Below are 17,982 nucleotides of genomic sequence, written 5' to 3'. Positions count from 1 at the left end.
TTCTTTTTGTTGGCCTTCTTTTTCCTTCTGCCATCTCATTTCTGATCGTCTCGTCCTCCTGCCTCCTCTTCCTCCGGTTCCATTCATCTCTTGCATCACCGCCAGATTGGTTTCTCTGCCTGAGTATCTTCATTTCAAATGCCACCAGAGCTGCTTCTCTCCCTGTTGCCTCTGGAGTCGCTTCAGTTTACACACTGATGTTGAGGCTTCAAACTGGACAATCTCATAAGTCATGGGTGAAAATGTCGCCCAAGAGAGCTTATAGTGCATGGCGACAGAGTGGCAGCCGCTCTCCGTGTTATAATATGATGACTGCATGGCTTCATGCCATCACTACTGGGGTAGAGCCCAGTGCCTTTGAAACCTTGATACACTCTGTTATCATATTATGATTTTTCCTTTTAAGAATTTGAACCTTTAGGCTATATTGCAGTTTAAATATTATTACAGTTCTTTTTTTTGACGGATAAAAGGATACTAAGTCACGTTCGGTAGAGATGATTTATTCTGGTAGCTTTTTTTGATTAGAATATATTTTCTGTATCCAAATACAGATTTTAGTTCCCTCAGCTCTATCTCCAGATAATAATGTAGATTCAGTAATCTTACCCTATATCACTTAGCAAAAGGGTTGGTTAAACTTGGAGGAAGAAATGAGATGTGAAGAAATTTAAAACACTTTATAGGGACTTCCCTGGTGGCGCAGTGGTTGAGAATTCCCCTGCCAATGCAGGGGATGCGGATTTGGGCCCTGGTCCAGGAAGATCCCATATGCCGCGGAGCAACCAAGCCGTGTGCCACCACTGCTGAGCCTGCACTCTAGGGCCCACGAGCCACAAATACTGAGCCCGCATGCCACAGCTACTGAAGCCCACATGCCTGGAACCTGTGCTCCGCAACAAGAGAAGCCACCGCAATGAGAAGCCCGTGCACCGCAATGAAGAGTGGCCCCGACTCTCCGCAGCTGGAGAAGGCCTGCACGCAGCAATGAAAGACCCAGTGCAGCCAAAAATAAAAATAAATAAATACATTAAAAAAAGCATACACTTTATAAATGGGGCTTGATTAAAGAAAAGGAAAAACACTCTGTTTTTAAACAAAATTCGAATGATGCACACTCTCCTCTTCATATTTAGACTTTATTTTTTAGGTATTTAAAATAGATGATTAAGTATTTTATGACATGACACTCACCTGGAGTTGTATCAACTATTAGATTCTGTTTTATCATAAATTTGTCAGGTTGGCAGTTGTAAAAAATGTTTGTTGATGCAGTAGAAACCTGGATTGTGCTGTTTCATAAGCTTAGAGTCTGGTGTACCTTCAGTTAAGAGAGATTTCTGTTAACGTGGCTACAGACCTAGCTAAATTAAATGATGCTGTATATGCATATATGTGCACACTAGATTTTTGAAGACACGGGTTGCATTAATTCAGATGCAAGAGAAAGTAATTTTTATTTTTTAAGAATGTCATGGTTAATGCTATTAGACTTAAGTAAGCAGTGCCGTAGATAATAAATCAGTGTTCCAAATTTTAAAGGAAAAGGGCGGAGCACTAAAAGCCTGGAGGAAGGGATCAGATATAAACTGAGACTTTGGGTGATGGCCAGAGTTGCTCCTCAGGGTGAGGAAAGGCTGCTCCAGGTAGAGGTAAAGTGAATGAGCATACGATGAGCAAAACCTTACATCAAAGGTCAGACATGTTTGGGAAAGAGGGGAGAACCTGTCATTTCTGGTACAGAGGGGTGGAGGGCTGTCTAATGGAGAGATTGGGTCATAGACATACCAAGCTGGGTAGACCTTGTATGCCGTCCGAACTGACCTTCCCACTGTGGTGAGGAAACCAAGATCTACGTTTCCTTTAATATATGAACTTTTACTTATATTTCTTTCTAAGATTTCCTAGAACAAATTTCATTGCTTTTCCTGAAATTATTATCTTAATGGAATGGCACCTCTTGAATAGTCATCATCTACTATTTAGCACCTATATACTTAGTGGGTTTACATGAAGAGTTCAAGTTTACATCCTTGTTTACACATTTTAATGCAGTAATCCCATTCTTGGCAATGTTTTTCATAGGAGTAATTTTTAAAAATTATTTTAAAATGGGCACAAAGATATTGGTAGCATTGATATAATTTTTATTGGGGAAAAAGCTTTTGTTGAGTGTCCACTGTGTACCAGGCACTGTCCTGAGAGCCTTCTGTGATTATTCACTGCTGACAATGGCTCTGTGAGATAGATAGCTGTTACTATTACTATCCCTATGAGGAAACCGAGGCCTCTAGTGGTTAAGCCACTTGCCTGGGATCAAACAGTGAGTGAAGGAGGTAGGATTTGAAGTGAGGTGCCCTGACTCAAACTGTCACACCATGTGATCCTGCCTGTATATTCACAGGATGATTTTTATTGTTTTAATATCAGCGTAAATATTATTGTTTTATTATTATTATTATTGTTTTAATATCAGCGTGTCCACATGGAGTTATGTTAAGTTGTACCGTGCAGGAGAGGATTTGCTAATCCTTCCCAGGAGATGTGCCTTTTTCTACTTTATCCAAAGGTGCCAAATGCTCTAGTGGAGACCATGATCAATGTGTTGGAATATTTATAATTATTAGAAGATAAGGTCATATAGAAACATGAAGAATGTTTCCTAAATGAATGACAAGAGTAAGATGGAAAGTTCTCTGTTAATATAGTTTTATTTTCACCTATTTGCAATGGGAAGGCATTGAAAGGAAAGTTTATTAAATGAAGATAGTGACTTTTTACGGAAGGGGAGATTATGAATAAACTTTTTTCTTTTCAGGTTTTTGTTCAACTCTTTTTGTTGATGAGGCACTTGAGGCCCAGCTTGAAGACCTTGTTCTCTAAGACCTAAGGAATTAGGTGCTGCAGACCTATTTCCATGTCTGGCCCCTATGGCTCATTGGCCTTCACTGCAATAGATACTTCTGTTCAAAGCAGTTTTCTTGATCTCTTTGTAACAGTGATCCTATTTAAACATATGGAAACACCAGCTCTGTACCAGTTTGCTTATAAAGTAAGTGGTATCTTGAAAGAGTTGAGTTCTTTTAAGTTCTTACAAGTTTTTATTTCAGCAGGAGCATTTTACCTTGAGTTTTAATTGTTGGGGGTAGAAGATCACCTAACCTCTTAACTTAAACTGTTATAACGTCACATTAAATATATCTTCGGGGGCTTCCCTGGTGGCGCAGTGATTGAGAGTCCGCCTGCTGATGCAGGGGACACGGGTTCGTGCCCCAGTCCGGAAAGATCCCACATGCCGCGGAGCGGCTGGGCCCATGAGCCATGGCCGCTGAGCCTGCGTGTCCGGAGCTTGTGCTCCGCAACGGGAGAGGCCACAACAGTGAGACGCCCACGTGCCGCAAAAAAAAAAAAAAAATCTTCGAATTCTACAGTTAGAAGCCAAAGCACTTTCTATGTTGATTCCCAACAAGGAGGTTGAACTCAATTTTGTTCATTTTCCAGCTTCTATAAATTAAGAATGTAATTTCTGAAACAATCATTATTCTCTTTTCTCTTCCTTCTTCTCCCCCCAAATTCTATAAAATCAACTCAGACCTTTTACAGTTGTCATGACTGAGAGTTGTAATCTGTATTCTATTCTACGTTTATTCAGTTTCCTTAACTTTGTTTATTCTAATATTTCCCTATGGAAGGATCTTGAAGAATTTACCCTAGCTGCCAATTTAAAGGGGAAACTCTACAAAGAAAAATATATTTAAACAGTTATTTTCAAGGCTTGAATTCTCTCTGTTCACCAGATGAGATGGCAGGTGCTGATTAAAATTTTCATTAACATTTACTTTAGAAGGAGAGAAAATACTACAAAGGAGTGGAAGAAAAAAGAAAAATGAGATGATCATTATAGCCAACACCTGAGTTTTATTTCTGAGGCAGGAGAACTGTTGAAGACATTCCTTAACGTGCTAGACTGTTGACCTGAAGATCAAAAGTCGCAGAAAATGCAGTACCCAGTACCCATCTATAAAATAAAGACTTTCTAAAGTCCTAGACGTTCCAAAAATAATCTGTAACTACAAATTGTCACTTTGCCTTTTCAGCACATTTGTAAGCAGAAACAAGTCGAAAGTGTTAGGTTGTTTTGTTTCAGATTTGTGCATTTCTTTTTTATTTGGTGTTGTAAACAGAGAAAATTGTACTTGGGTTAAGAGTGTACATTCCACATTCTCAGCTTGGAACTTATATTAAGGGCCTTGCTTATGAAAATGGTGACAGCTTTAATTGTAGCTTGTGGGTGCACCATACCGGCAGATTTGCCAGACATTTCCCACTGTGAGAAAGACTGATTCACTTGTTCCACCTCTTTATTGGGTCTTTTCTGTGATAGAAAACTGACTAGAAGAGGCTATGTGGAAATGGAAAAACAAGTCACCTGGCCAGGGCATTGTTGGGTTCTGTCTCACAGATTCTCAGATCAGATCTAGGACCTGCCTCATAGGTTGTGAGATTAAATTAACAATTCCTGTAAAGAACCTGGTGCAACAGTGAGTAGTCAGTAAATAACTACATAGAATTGAGGAAAATACTAAAGATGACTCAGCAAATTCCTACAGGCGTGGTCTAGTGTCTTCATCTGCAAGATTTATTGCATACTTAATATGTGAAGGGTGCTTTGTCAAGTGCTGAGGATACAGAAGGATACATGGAATAATGTGTTTGTACATGATTCATGACTGATAAAAGAATTTTTCATACTTACATCATTATATCATCATGAAATCTTGGGGAGGTGTTCAAGAGTTATTAGCCCCATTTTACAGATGAGGAGGCTCAGAGAAGTTATCCATAGGTAGTAAGTGATAGAGCCAGGATTTATAATCAAAGTCTTCTGACTTCTTTCCACTTTGTCAGTGTCTTTATATATGATTTGATTGAGAAGCGTGTGTGTTCACGCACATACGCACTAACACATGTTAAGTATCACTTGTGTATAACCAGAACTAATGATATGGAACCTTAGAGGCTAGAGTGAACAGTCAAACCTAGGGAAGAGTCATGACTTGGTCTGCATGTGAAACAACATGAGGAAGGCTGGGAGGAGTGGGTAGGAGAGGGGAGAGGAAGGGAGAGTGGTATGAGCAGTGGGTCAGTGGTGAGACTGCGTGGTTTGTTTAGGAAACAGTGAATAGATGAGTCTGGCTGGAAGTAGCATAGAGCCAGTTTATGTACTGCATTGAAGGCCAGGCTGTGGAATTGTCATTTTAGCTCATCGACAATATTTTATTGAAGATTTACGAAAAGAAGGGCCACATTTGGATGAACATAGAAATATTTCTTTTGAAAAGTCACAGGAGTTAGATGGTTTCCTTGGACACTTCTCACCTAGGGTCATATCCTGATTAATTAGCCACTCCATAGCAAATGCCTTTGACAAAAGGAATATAATTGAAAATCAGAAAATTCAGACTATTGACCCTCCATTCATATGACGGAGTCTGTTGAGTCACTGATTCCATTCAAAAAGCATGTATTGAGACCTTTTGACTTACAGGTTGTGTTCTAGCTATCACCTGGTCCTCTAACAGGACATACAGATCAACAGAAAATTTCAGTAACTGATTTAAAAGGAAAAAGGTTCATAAGGAGTTTTGTGTACCCACCCCCCCAGTGTCTCTGTTTCTGTCTTTGTCTCTCTGTTTCCCCTCCTCCTTCACCCCCACTTTGAACTATCTGGGTTCTACTCTTTCAGCTCTGTTTCTTTTGGCTGTAGAGACAGAAAAGTGCTTGGCTCATTTTTTTTTTTTTTTAGCATCAAGTATTTTATGAGTTTAATTGATAGAAAAAATATGCCCAGGTGATGTCATGTCTGAACGGTAAGGGAGAGGAAACCTAAAACCCCAAATCTTGGTAAAGTTCTATTAGCCAGACCTTGGAACCATAAAAGACTATTACAGTTATGCCAAACGATGTGACATACTTAATTGGCGTTGCATTCTGTTGGGCCAAACCCTTACATTAGCTTCCAGGGGAGTTCTAATTTATCTATTTATAGGTAGATATTAGTTTAATTTCTGAATAGTTAGACCTTTGAAGACACTTTTGGTAAGAGGCAAAAATATATACTTTGTCTTTTTCCTGTTGCCATTTGGACCTAGATATTACAAATCCCACAAATGTTGGCATGGAGACTCCACAGAATATTTTTGAAAACCTTTTTGCTGGACTCTGGGAAAACCTGGTTAGGTCAGTTCAGGAAACATTCCTTTCAAGGTTCTGCAGTAATATACTGTCCTTGGATAATACAGGCTCAGAGGGAGAGGCAGACATATAGAAAACTCACATATAAGAATATGTCTAGAAATAAGCATATGTTGTGACGATAATAGATGGGTGATCAGACTTTTTTTAAGGCATCACTGGGTGATCAGTGGCTTCCGTTTGGTGTTGACTAAGAGCTTGGTGCTTTGCAGATGTAGATCTCTAAACAAATCCAGGATTTGATCACATCTAGCTTTTCATCAGGAGTAGGTCTTTCTCCTGTACATCCAGAATTATCATAGACATGTTACTTATCATTTGTTCTTATGTTATCACCCATTATTATTTTTTTTAAGCATACTGCTTTTATTTTTTATTATTTTGTTGTGGTAAGAACCCTTACCATGAGATCTACCCTCTTCACAATTTTTAAGTGTATAATACATTGTTGTCGACTATAGGCAAGATGTTATACAGCAGATCTCTAGAACTTACTTACCTTGCATAACTGAAACTTTATACCTTTAACTCCCCACTTTTCCCTCTCTTAAGCCCCGGGCAACCACCATTCTACTCTCTGCTTCAGTGAGGTTGACTATTTCAGATATGTCATATAAATACAATCATGCAGCATTTGTCCTTCTGTGATTGGCTTATTTCACATAGAGTAATGTCCTCAAGGTTCAGCTGTGTTATTACATATTGCAGGATTTCCTTTAATTGAAGGCTGAATAATATTCCAGTGTATGTATTTACCACAGTTTCTTTTTCTTTTTGTAACTTTAAATTTTGATATCATTGAAAACTTTAAAAAAAGCAACAATAGTACAATGATCCCCCTTATGCTCTTTACACAGATTCAACAATTGTTTTAACATTTTGTACCTAAATTTACTCTACCATTTGCACATTTGCTTTGTAAACATACACACCTTTTAACCATTTGAGTTACAGAATCATGCCCTTTTATACCTAATTATTTTATTGTAGGAACCCTAAGAACAAATATACCTACACTAAAATTATTATTTTAGTTACAATTTTAGTTATAACATGCTCTTAAATAACCATGGTATAATTATTAAAATCAGAACTTTTACATATTGACACAATTTTTAGTTCAATTTCTTTAGTTTCATCAATTATCCCAGTCTGTTTCATAACATTTTTTTCAAATTCTGTCCAGAATCTAACACAGGGATCATTTATTGTGCTTAGTTGTGTCTGTGTAGCGTCCTTTAACTTGGAACAGTTCCTTACCCTTTCTTAGTTCCCCGACCAGGGACTGAACCCGGGCCATGGCAGTGAAAGCGCTGAGTTCTAACCACTGGACCACCAGGGAATTTGCAACCCTTTCTTTTTCATGACTTTAATATTGTGTGTGTATGTGAATATGTAAGTTAGTTTAATTTTTTATTGAGATATAATTGTTGTATAACATCGTGTAAGTTTAAGTTGTACAATGTGTTGATTTGATATATTTGTACATTGCAATGGTTTCTACCATAGCATCAGCTAAAACTCCTATCACACCACATCATTGCTATTTTTTTAAACCATATTTTATCTATATTTATCCATTCATCTGTTGATGGACATTATGTTGTTTCTACATCTTGACTTTTGTGAATAATGCTACAAGGAATAGGTGAGTGCAGATACCTCTTCAAGATTCTGGTCTCAGTTCTTTTAGATAAATACCCAGAAGTGGGATTGCTGGATCATTACATATAGAAGTTCTACTTTTGTTTGAGGAACCTCCATACTGTTTTCCATAGTGGTTGTACAACTTGCATTCCCACCAACAGTGTGCATGAGTTCTAATTTATACACATTCTTGTTGACACTTGTTTTTCTTGTCTTTTTTGATAATGGCCATCTGAGAGGTGTGAGGTGCTGCCTCATTGTGGTTTTGATTTGCATTTCCCTGATGATTAGTGAGCATTTTTAATATACTTGTTGGCCATTTGTATGTATTATCTGGAGAAATGTCTGTTCAAGTCCTTTGCCATTCTTTAATTAGATAATTTTTGTTTGTTTCTGCTATTGATTTGTGGGAGTTTCTTGTACATTCTGGATATTAAGCCCTTATCAGGTATTTGGTTTGCAAATATTTTCTCCCATTCCACAGGTTACCTTCTCATTCTGTCTCCTTTACTGTGCAGAAGCTTTTTCATTTTGTGTAGTCCCACTTGTCTGTTACATTCCTAAACCTAAGGAACTAGTTCAGAGTTACTGTAGCTTTCTTTCAGATTCTCTTACAATGAATGGTGGTTTAAGCATAGCAAAACATGGCTCTAACCAGAACTCCAATGAACATTGTATGTAATTCAGGCTATGAATAGGTACCTGGCAAGAGAAGTTCCTGTGTATTTAATCTGTGGTCAAGCAGATCCAGGAGAGCTACTTCCCCAAGTTTCCTTTGCAGACTTCTATTCTTTTTGCTTTCTGGAGTCCAAAATTCAGGTTTTACTTGCCTTGACATTTCTTAGAAGAAGTCAACTGGTTGATCTCACTAAACAGTCATTCTGACAGGTTTTCAAACAGAGATAATTTTTTTTTTCTGCATAGCACCTGCTGCCAGTGCTGTGCAGGTCAAGGTGCTCACTACAGGCTCCTGGGCAGATAGCGCAGTTGTCACTGTAGTACTAAACAGGACACATTGTATAGGTTTCTTAAAAGATATTTGCGACAATTGCTTAGTTTTTTGTGCTTCTTACTCCTACTAGCATTGACTATAACTTCATTTATTATTATTTCATGTAACTTATAACCCCTGGTGCATAAAATTAATACAAGTGGTTAGAGTCGTTTCTCTCTGGTTTTGATCTGAAGTCAGTGTTGGCATCTGTTTGTTTCCACATTCATAGAACTTGGTGAATTCTACCTGGCATCTCTTCCAAGATAATGTCTTGTCTTTGAATTATGAGGGCAAGGTTTAGTTTTCATTCAGTAACAAGATAGCAGGCAGTTCTCACAGTCGATGGAGAAGAGGGCCTGAGAAATTTGGTGGTGTTTCTGTCAAAATGACCTCTCAAAAAACAGGATTTCCTTACAACCCTTGAGACCTCAGAAAGACAGCCCTAAATATCCCTTCCCCATTCCCTTTCCTACAAATGGCAGGAGCGCCAAAAGTTAGACTCAGGGCTGTTTTCTGCCTCTGGGAAACCCCTCTTTTGTGTCCACGGATCCAGAGCCTCAGAACTCTGCTTGCCCGTCTGGCGGAGGAAAGGTTCTCGGACAGAATTTAGTGCCCCCATCCCGTGGTCCAGGCGTTGGGCCACAACCTCTCTGTAAATATGTCATTCCCTGTTTATCCATTTGGAATCTGAGGTAGTTCTCTGATCCTGATGTCTTGGGGAACCTCCCCCCATCACCAGAGAAACATAATTGTTGCAGCACCTTGTTTGACTGTTCCCTTTAACTTGAAGGAATTGTTACGTGTATTCAGAATGAGTACGTTACTCAGGATCTCTAAGTGTCTGTTATGGAATGTCACTGAAAATGGTGGAGTACAGGATCCATCAAAGCAGTGAGAAAACTGGCAAAACATGCCAGAATCAACTTTGTCAGAACTCTAGAGATTAAAGTCTTGTAACAATCTGGGGCGCATCTATTTAGGAAAAACAACTGAATCTCAGAACAGCTGGCTTTGTGAGGTTTTAGCTTGTGCTGTTTTTCCTCTCCAGATCCACAGTCGCCTCAAAAACCAATAGTTCCATAATCACAGTGCAAACCATCAGTGTGGTAGGCAGTGGAGAGGGGGCAGAATGGACTTAAAGGTCTTTCTAAGCCCCTCTTCTTCCTGCTTCTACATTAAGCTGTGATGTACCCTGAGATTTGAGAACTGCTAGTGAAGAAGCCAATTTCAAGTCTTAGCTGAGGGAACATACCCCATTAACTGCTGACGACATCTAGGATCACTTAAGACATACTAGATAGGGCAGGACTAGAGCTTATCTGCCTCAGTCATCCGTAGGAGACCACAGGGCAACTATTGCTGCCTCCCACTGGGGCCTTTTGAATATATCACAGTGAACTGGGGGCAGTCTCCACCTGTCCTGTTGGCTCTGTTTCAGTTGTTTCCAAATAACTTCAGGAAGAAACCATCATAGTACTTGATTTCACTGTATGTAATTCTGTAATGGGACACACGCCAACGGTATTCATTTTCCACAGAAGCACCCATATCTTCTACTGAGTCACTGATGTAATCCCTGTGGAGCTCAGGTCTTTGTGGAAAGTTGATTCAAATAGCCAAAGCGGGATGATCAGTGCTTGTGAAAGGTGAAGGTAGCTTAACCTACAGGGCTGTGACATAGAACTGGAGGCGGCCTTATCTACCCTTTTAAAGATAATGCACTGCATCATATGTACTTGTGTTAACATGACCATGCAGCAGCACCTTGTACACACAGTGTTTGGCTGTGATGACACATCTCATCTGAGCTGTTTGCATTTTTAATTGGTGATGGATCATTGCTGTGAAATTCCAACCCTGCCTAAGTGAGTCAGTGTGACTCATACATTTGGTAGAGATTTGTGGCACTAATCAGTTAACCTCATCTGTTTTCTCTGGAAACTGTTAATCCTTGTATTCAGGTCAATTGGCATCCAGGTGGATGTGTGCAGCATCAGGGAATAGGATTTTAAAAGCTTAGCTGTTCTGATGATACTTGGTTCTTTTGCTGCCTGTGTTGTGGTGGAATTGGGGCTCTTCAGAGAAACCCTCAGCTTGGCTTTCCACTTAAGGACCAGCTCTCTACTTAAGAGGCCTTTAGGAAACATTCTTCTGTGGGGTAACCAAAGTGGGAAAAGCATTATCATCATACGATCTAGTTAGCTTTCTGTCTTTAGATGGATGTAAACCTAGACCACCTGTAAGGGTTTGTTTTTTGTGCAACATTTTTTTTTCTTTATTTGGAAAGTAATATACATTAATTGTAGAAAATTTTCAATATAGATAAAAATAATGAATGGAAGTGTCTTGTAACTCCACTGTTCAAAGACTCATGAGATGGTGTGTTTTAAATCTGCATTAGTAATATTTCATGTTCAATTATGTTCATTGTATGTCACATTTCTGATACTTATCCCACAACTTTGTCCATTCCTTTTATACTTACTTCTTGAATTAGAGCCTCATTTTAAAACAACTTTCATATGCCTAAAGACAGTTACTAAGAGTAGGTCTGTCTTATTAACTCAGTCAAATATGGCTTGATTGAGAAAAGGTTATATGAGGATTTTAAGTATCTTGCTTTGCAAAAAAGTGTTCTCGTTTGGGGTGTGACTGTTATCGCTCCACCATATTGTGCTGTGCAAGTATGTGTACTATTACTGAATTCATTTTACACGTTAGAATGTGCATGCAGCAGAAGGGGTGGGCTGGTGTGGACAGAGAACATCTTAACACAGGGGCTATCGATATAACCTCTTGCTTCCTAAACTAGATGGTGGCAGAAGCAACATCTTAATCTTTCATTTTCCCTTAGCACTTAATAAAGTTTAGCATGAACAGTAGATGCTTGGTAAAATCAACTTTGGACCTTAAACACTAGGTTTGGTTTGATTTCCTGTGGTTGGTAGAGAGCACCAGAGGCCAGTTCTTATAGATTGCTTACCTCGTCCAGGTGTCCTTGTGGAAAGTGGATATGTAGTAAATTGTTAGTCCTAATTCTGTTAGTCAAGTTGGGGGATCTAGTAAAACTAGTGCCATGGGGATGTGTTCTTTGGATAGTATCAACATTGTGCATTGGAGCTGAATTTAAAACATGTTCAAAAAGAAAAAAGGTAATAAATTACTCAGATGACAACTAAAGCAAATAAACCAAATATTTAATTACATAAATTGTCAAATTCCACAAAATGTTCATGCTGAAGAGTAGATTAATATACATGCTAACCCATGACACAGTCCCTAAAATTTAGCCTTGGAGGTTTAAGGTGATCCTCAGTTAAGGTGTTTGCAAATACTTTGTGTTTGCCAAAGAGTTGTGAATTAATTAGGAATGCATTTTCTTAATTGGGGAAAAATTTTTAGATGAGAATTCCAAAATATAGAGCAAAATTTCCTATTAAGTTAAAAATCAGGGCTTCCCTGGTGGCGCAGTGGTTGAGAGTCCGCCTGCCGATGCAGGGGACACGGGTTCATGCCCCGGTCCGGGAAGATCCCACATGCTGCAGAGCGGCTGGGCCCGTGAGCCATGGCCGCTGAGCCTGCGCGTCTGGAGCCTGTGCTCCGCCATGGGAGAGGCCACAACAGTAAGAGGCCCGCGTACCGCAGAAAAACAAAACAAACAAACAAAACTGTAATGCTATGATTTTAAATACAAGTTCAAATGTTGCCTTTAATGCTCACTGTATTTTTGTATAAAAATATTGTATTTTGTATATTGTATTCTCCAAAAATTAGAGGAAGATTAATCTTATATTAAATATCGTTCACTTTAGAAAAAAGCTTAGCTCTGTTGCTTTTAAGTATGGAGTATCATTAATAAATAAAATACACATTTTTATTTATTGTTATCTTATGTATTGTGTACTTTCTAAACTCCTTTAATATTGATAAGTATGCATGTGCTTTTTCATATTAAATGCATTTCAAATATTGATCCAGAAAATTGATTTGAGATTAACCACCTATTAAAACAAATACAAGCCTTTTGTGTTACTATTTAGTAAGTAGGATATTAGAATCAATTTTTAGTGGTTTCTGCAAATAATGTTAGTAATGACAAAGAAATTTTGTCTTCTTAGGAAGAGTCTTATTTCAATATAGCTGAAGTTGTGGGTTAATAAGTAAAAGGAAGGAACTGCTATGTTACTTTACACTTCTTAGGAAGCATCATTAAATGTGTACATTTGGTCTACTTGCTGGAATCATTAAATTTTATTTGGAAGTGATGCAGAAGTATGTGCCTGTGTGATGACCTGTCCCATCTTCTTTAAAGAATAATTTGCTTTGGCCAGTCCATCTTCTGCAGTCACTGCTGCACATAAATATAATTTAGCAAAGGATGATTGGTTCCCTTGATAATACCTTTTCTTTTTTCAAGCTTAATCTTAGATGACTTTGTTTTATGCTAGCAGCCATTGCTTTGTTAGAAATGAGAACTATCTAATCAGCTGTTATATAGCCAACACGTGATTCCACTAAAGAAATACAAACCTGAGGTTAAATTAAGAAGGGTGGAGGAAGGGAGAGACCTTTGGGTGTAGATTAAGCAGACCAGGGATTCTTGGGTCAGACAGGTCATGTAGTTGTTTGAAGGGGCACTGGTCCCTGTGAGACTTCTGTCTGGTGTGTTAGCCATCATGCTCAGGCTAGGGTTATGGCAGAGTGACATCTTTTTTTTTTTTTGCGGTATGCGGGCCTCTCACTGTCGTGGCCTCTCCCATTGCGGAGCACAGGCTTCGGACGCGCAGCCTCAGCGGCCATGGCTCACGGGCCTAGCCACTCCGTGGCATGTGGGATCTTCCCGGACCGGGGCACGAACCCGTGTCCCCTGCATCGGCAGGCGGACTCTCAACCACTGCGCCACCAGGGAAGCCCCAGAGTGACATCTTTTAAAGTTGTATTTTAGATGTTGAAACTGGGCTTGTAACATTCAAATCTGCATGTGTTTTCTTAACTGTGTTTTGCACTCAAAACTGGATTAGGCCGCCTTCCATTGCTGAATTGTTATTTTCCAGTGTGAGTAAAGCAGGAGTCCTCAAGCAAAGCATTCTTCTTTAAAAGTAATGTGAGCAAACCAGGTTTTGCACAGTCTGGTATATTGAGGCCAGTGACTTACCAAGGTGCTTTTCCAAAATGTATTTGGTGTATTAGTAGGCTTGTGTGAAAGAATCATCTTTCTTCTGTTTTATGGTTTTTGAATAGAAAATGTAAAAGAGCTGCTCAGCTGAACAGTTGGAGACCTGTCAATTCAGTTTTCAAATCTTAGCCTGCACCTGTGAGACTTTTGAAAGCAGTTACTATTAATTATGCCTTCTTTAAAAATGTTTAATTAGCTTAATTCAAGGAGAAGGAAGGCCTATAGCTTCTTTTGTGGAACATTTCTGTCATTGACTCTCTGGGAAAGTAGTTGACAACTTTTGAAATTTGCTTTCATTTCAGGCTTGGAGTTGTAGAGAAAACTTATCTGTTTCCCCTCTGAAGCAGTCGTTTAGAGCTCATAACGAAGCCCTCAGTATTGTCATCTTTCTACTTGCCCCATCTTACGCTGTCACTGCTTTATGACTTGCAGGTTCTCATAAATCTGCAGAAAGGAGAACTAAGGCTTAGCAATGTAGGGTCTCCAGAATGAACCCTAATGTTAAAACATCCTGACCCTTTGAAATGTCAGCATATTTCCATCTCAGTTTCAGCTGCCATACCAGGCTTTGGGTGAGGGATCGGGCTGTGGAGGCATTTGTATACTATTTAGGTTTTGCATACGATTAAGGTTCAGTATCACAGGCTGATATCACAGTTGCTAATGTATGACCTTGCCTAGGTTTAAACTCTGAAGCAGGAACTCCTGATAACAGTGATGGGAAGGTGCTGTTAAAATTGGGTCACATGATAGGAGGTCTACCTATTAGCCGAGCTCTATCCCTTCACTTGTTTAAAAATGCAATCTGTATGCGTGTTGTCTCAAATCACCTCTGCAAATCTGGCTTGGCCTGCTGATTAGAGCCTGGATTGTTGGTTAGTCTCATGTATAGTCTGATTCATTATATGCAGTGAGTGGAGTCGTTTCACTGTCCGTGGGTATATTGCCTGACAAGATGATAGCCAGTACACAGAACTATGTAGGCCTCGTAGTCTACAGAAACAGCTTTGTGGTGATGGGGTGTTTGGTGGTGATGGGTTACTAGTGGTGGTTTGACCAGCAATCCTCATTTAGCTGTAGGTACAAGTAGAGAACAGTGTCCATTTTTAAAGTGCATCTGCCTCTGCTAAGAAAGTAATCTATAGCTTTATAGAAGTTTCCCTTTTTATTTGTAGATATAATACTTTGCCAAGCAGAAGAACCCTGAAAAATTCAAGATTAGTGAGTAAGAAAGATGACGTGCATGTCTGTATCATGTGTTTACGTGCCATCATGAATTATCAGGTATGTTTCTGTTTATGATCCTTTAAAAAAATCTGAATTCATCAGGCTCAGATCTTGTTCTCTTTGGTGACTTTGTATTATTTCTATCTGAAGTAAATAGCAGGATTTAATGAAATTCTATTAAAAAAGAAAGGTCTAGTTCATTCTAGAGCTCATAAGTCATCGCCCTTATATTTTAATTAGCATTTATAATTTACAATGTATTTAAGGGAAGACATTTTCCTCTTATAATGGCAAGCTTGTCTAGATTACTTGGTAAATGTTTGTGACTATTAAAGACAGCATAAGCCACTGGTTGTGGGCAATAATGGAGCAGCCTTAGGACCCTAGGAATGATAGACTCTCACACTGGACAGGTCATTGCTTCTCAAAGGGTTATGATGAATAGGCAAGGAGTTATAATTACTGTGTGTTGGACCCTGTGGTTGCTGATCTTCATAAGAAACACTTGGAGGATTCTTGGTAGAAGTGCAGAGTCCTCCTTAGAGGTTGTCCCCACTCTGAAAAACAACGGGAGCAACTAACTACAGTGTGTGGGATTAATCCTAACCACAAAGTGGGAGTTAGAGCCTGAAGTATCTAGGGTGAGCTGCCAGGGTCAAAAGTATAGTTGTAAAAGCAAACCAGGGCTGAGAATTAGACAAACATTGTTCACATCAGAAAATAGGGTTTGATTTCCATTGAAACGGATCCTATAGATGGGTCCAAGTAGAAATGGGTGGTAAATACATAGGTCAGTATTAGAGCTCAAACCCAACATAAGCATGCCAAACTGAATTTAAGAAGGGAGATATGCATTTATTCTTTCAACCAATTAATATATTTTGGACATTTCCAGACAGACCCTGTTCTAGGCACAGGGAATACAGCATCAAATAAATAAGTGCCCAAGGGAACTTACTCTCTATTGAGGGGAGAGAGATGGTAAACAATTAAATTGGTAAACTATATAGCATTCCAGATAATAATAGTGATGAAATGAAATAAAAGCTGACATTTAAATAGTGCTTCCTAAAGTCTAGTACTTTTAAACCTACTACTTAATTTGAGCCTCATAACAGTCCTGTGAGATTGGTAATATTACCCTCGCCATTTTACTGATGAGGAAACTGAAATACAGAGAAGTTAAGTCATTTGCCCAGGATCACATAGCTAATAAATGGTGGACTCAGATTTGAACCCAGGAAGACTGCCTCCAGAGAACTACTACTTAGTACTATAGAAAAAATAATCAAGAAATAAGAATAAGTGCGGGAAATGTGAGTTCAGTTTTAAATAGGCTAGCAAGAAAAGTGTCATGGAGAAGATAGCATTTATGTAAAACTAGAATGAGGGAACAAGGTAAGGAATATTAAGGGAAGAAAATTATAGGCAGAGAGAAGGGCAAGTGCAAAGTCCCCGAGGCAGGAATAGGTCTGATGTACTGAAGACACAGAAAGGAGGTCAGGTTGGCTGGATCAGAATGAATAAGAGGGAGAGAAGTAGAAGATGAAATCTGAAGTTACAAGGGGGTCCTGATTATGCAGGGCTTTATAAGCCAATGAAGGGACATTGGCTTTGCTATGATTAGAAAGCTATTGAAGGTTCTGAGGAAAAGTGTGACTTAATCTGACACTTGAATTTAACATGATCCCTCTGACTTCTGTGTTAGGAATCACCCTGGGGGGCAAAGACAAAAGGAAGTAGACCTTTTAGGAGGCTGTTGCATGAATTTAGGTGAGTGTTGATGGTGGTATGGACCAGGAGAATAGAAGTAGAGGTGATGAGAGGTGGCCAGATTCTGGTTTCGTTTTGGTGGTAAGGACAGTAGCAGTCCTGGGCGCCTCGAAGATGGAGTCGCCGTCTACTAAGATGGGGAAGGCTGCAGGAGTTCAGTTTGGGGGATGTTAACTTTGAGGTGTCCATAGATATCCAAATAGAGATCTTAAATAGGGGTCGGATATGCCAGTCAGGAGTTCAAGATCTGGAGGTCTGGGCTGGAGATAAAAGTTAGAGAGTCAATAGATGGTATATAAACCCAGGGGAGTGAAGGAGATCAGCGGGGATAGACAGAGCAGCAGAGAGGTCCTAAATAACCCTGGGGCACTCTGTTTAATGTCAGAGAGATGAGGAAAAACTAGCTAGAGAGACTGAGAAGCAGCCAGGGAAGTAGGAGCCAAGCACAGGAAGTATTTCACGGAGCAGAGAGTGGTCAGCTGTGTCCGGTGCTGCTGCCAAGTCAGGCAAGATGAAGAGAGTTGGCCATGGGCTCCAGCAAAGTGCCCATCATTGCTGGTACAGTTTCATTGTAGTGTTGGGGATGAAATCCCTGACGGAAGTGGTGTCAAGAGAGAACGGGAGGAGAGGAATTGGAGACCACGAGTGGCTGGAGTTTTGCTGTAAAAGAATAGCAGAAAAATGAGAGAGTGGCTGGACACTGGTTGTTGGGTCAAGAGAGATTTTGTTTTTGTTGTTTAAGAAAGGAGAATTTGCATCATGTTTTTACGCTAATGGTAGTGAATCAGAGAGGGAAAAATAATGATGGGGGAATGGGAGAATCGCTGGAGCATATACTGTTCTTGAGTAGGTTGGAGGGAATGCGATCAAGAACTCAAGTGGGGGGAATGGCCTTAGATGGGAGCGTGGA

The 17,982-nt window shown here is 39.5% G+C and overlaps 1 protein-coding gene across 3 annotated transcripts in view; it reads left to right on the top strand.

Moving 5' to 3' along the window:
• The window catches only part of FMNL2 (formin like 2), a 303,763-nt gene that overhangs the window by 220,253 nt on the left and 65,528 nt on the right, over positions 1–17,982 (top strand). For all 3 annotated transcript variants that reach the window (XM_060152877.1, XM_060152878.1, XM_060152879.1), the window contains exon 7: positions 15,248–15,356. In XM_060152877.1, coding sequence (XP_060008860.1) covers positions 15,248–15,356 — 109 coding nt within the window. The remainder of the gene's footprint in view (positions 1–15,247; positions 15,357–17,982) is intronic.

This window comes from Lagenorhynchus albirostris, chromosome 6 (assembly GCF_949774975.1).
Source record: "Lagenorhynchus albirostris chromosome 6, mLagAlb1.1, whole genome shotgun sequence".
NCBI classification, from domain to species: Eukaryota; Metazoa; Chordata; class Mammalia; order Artiodactyla; family Delphinidae; genus Lagenorhynchus; species Lagenorhynchus albirostris.
This window is presented reverse-complemented; position numbering and strand designations above follow the sequence as displayed.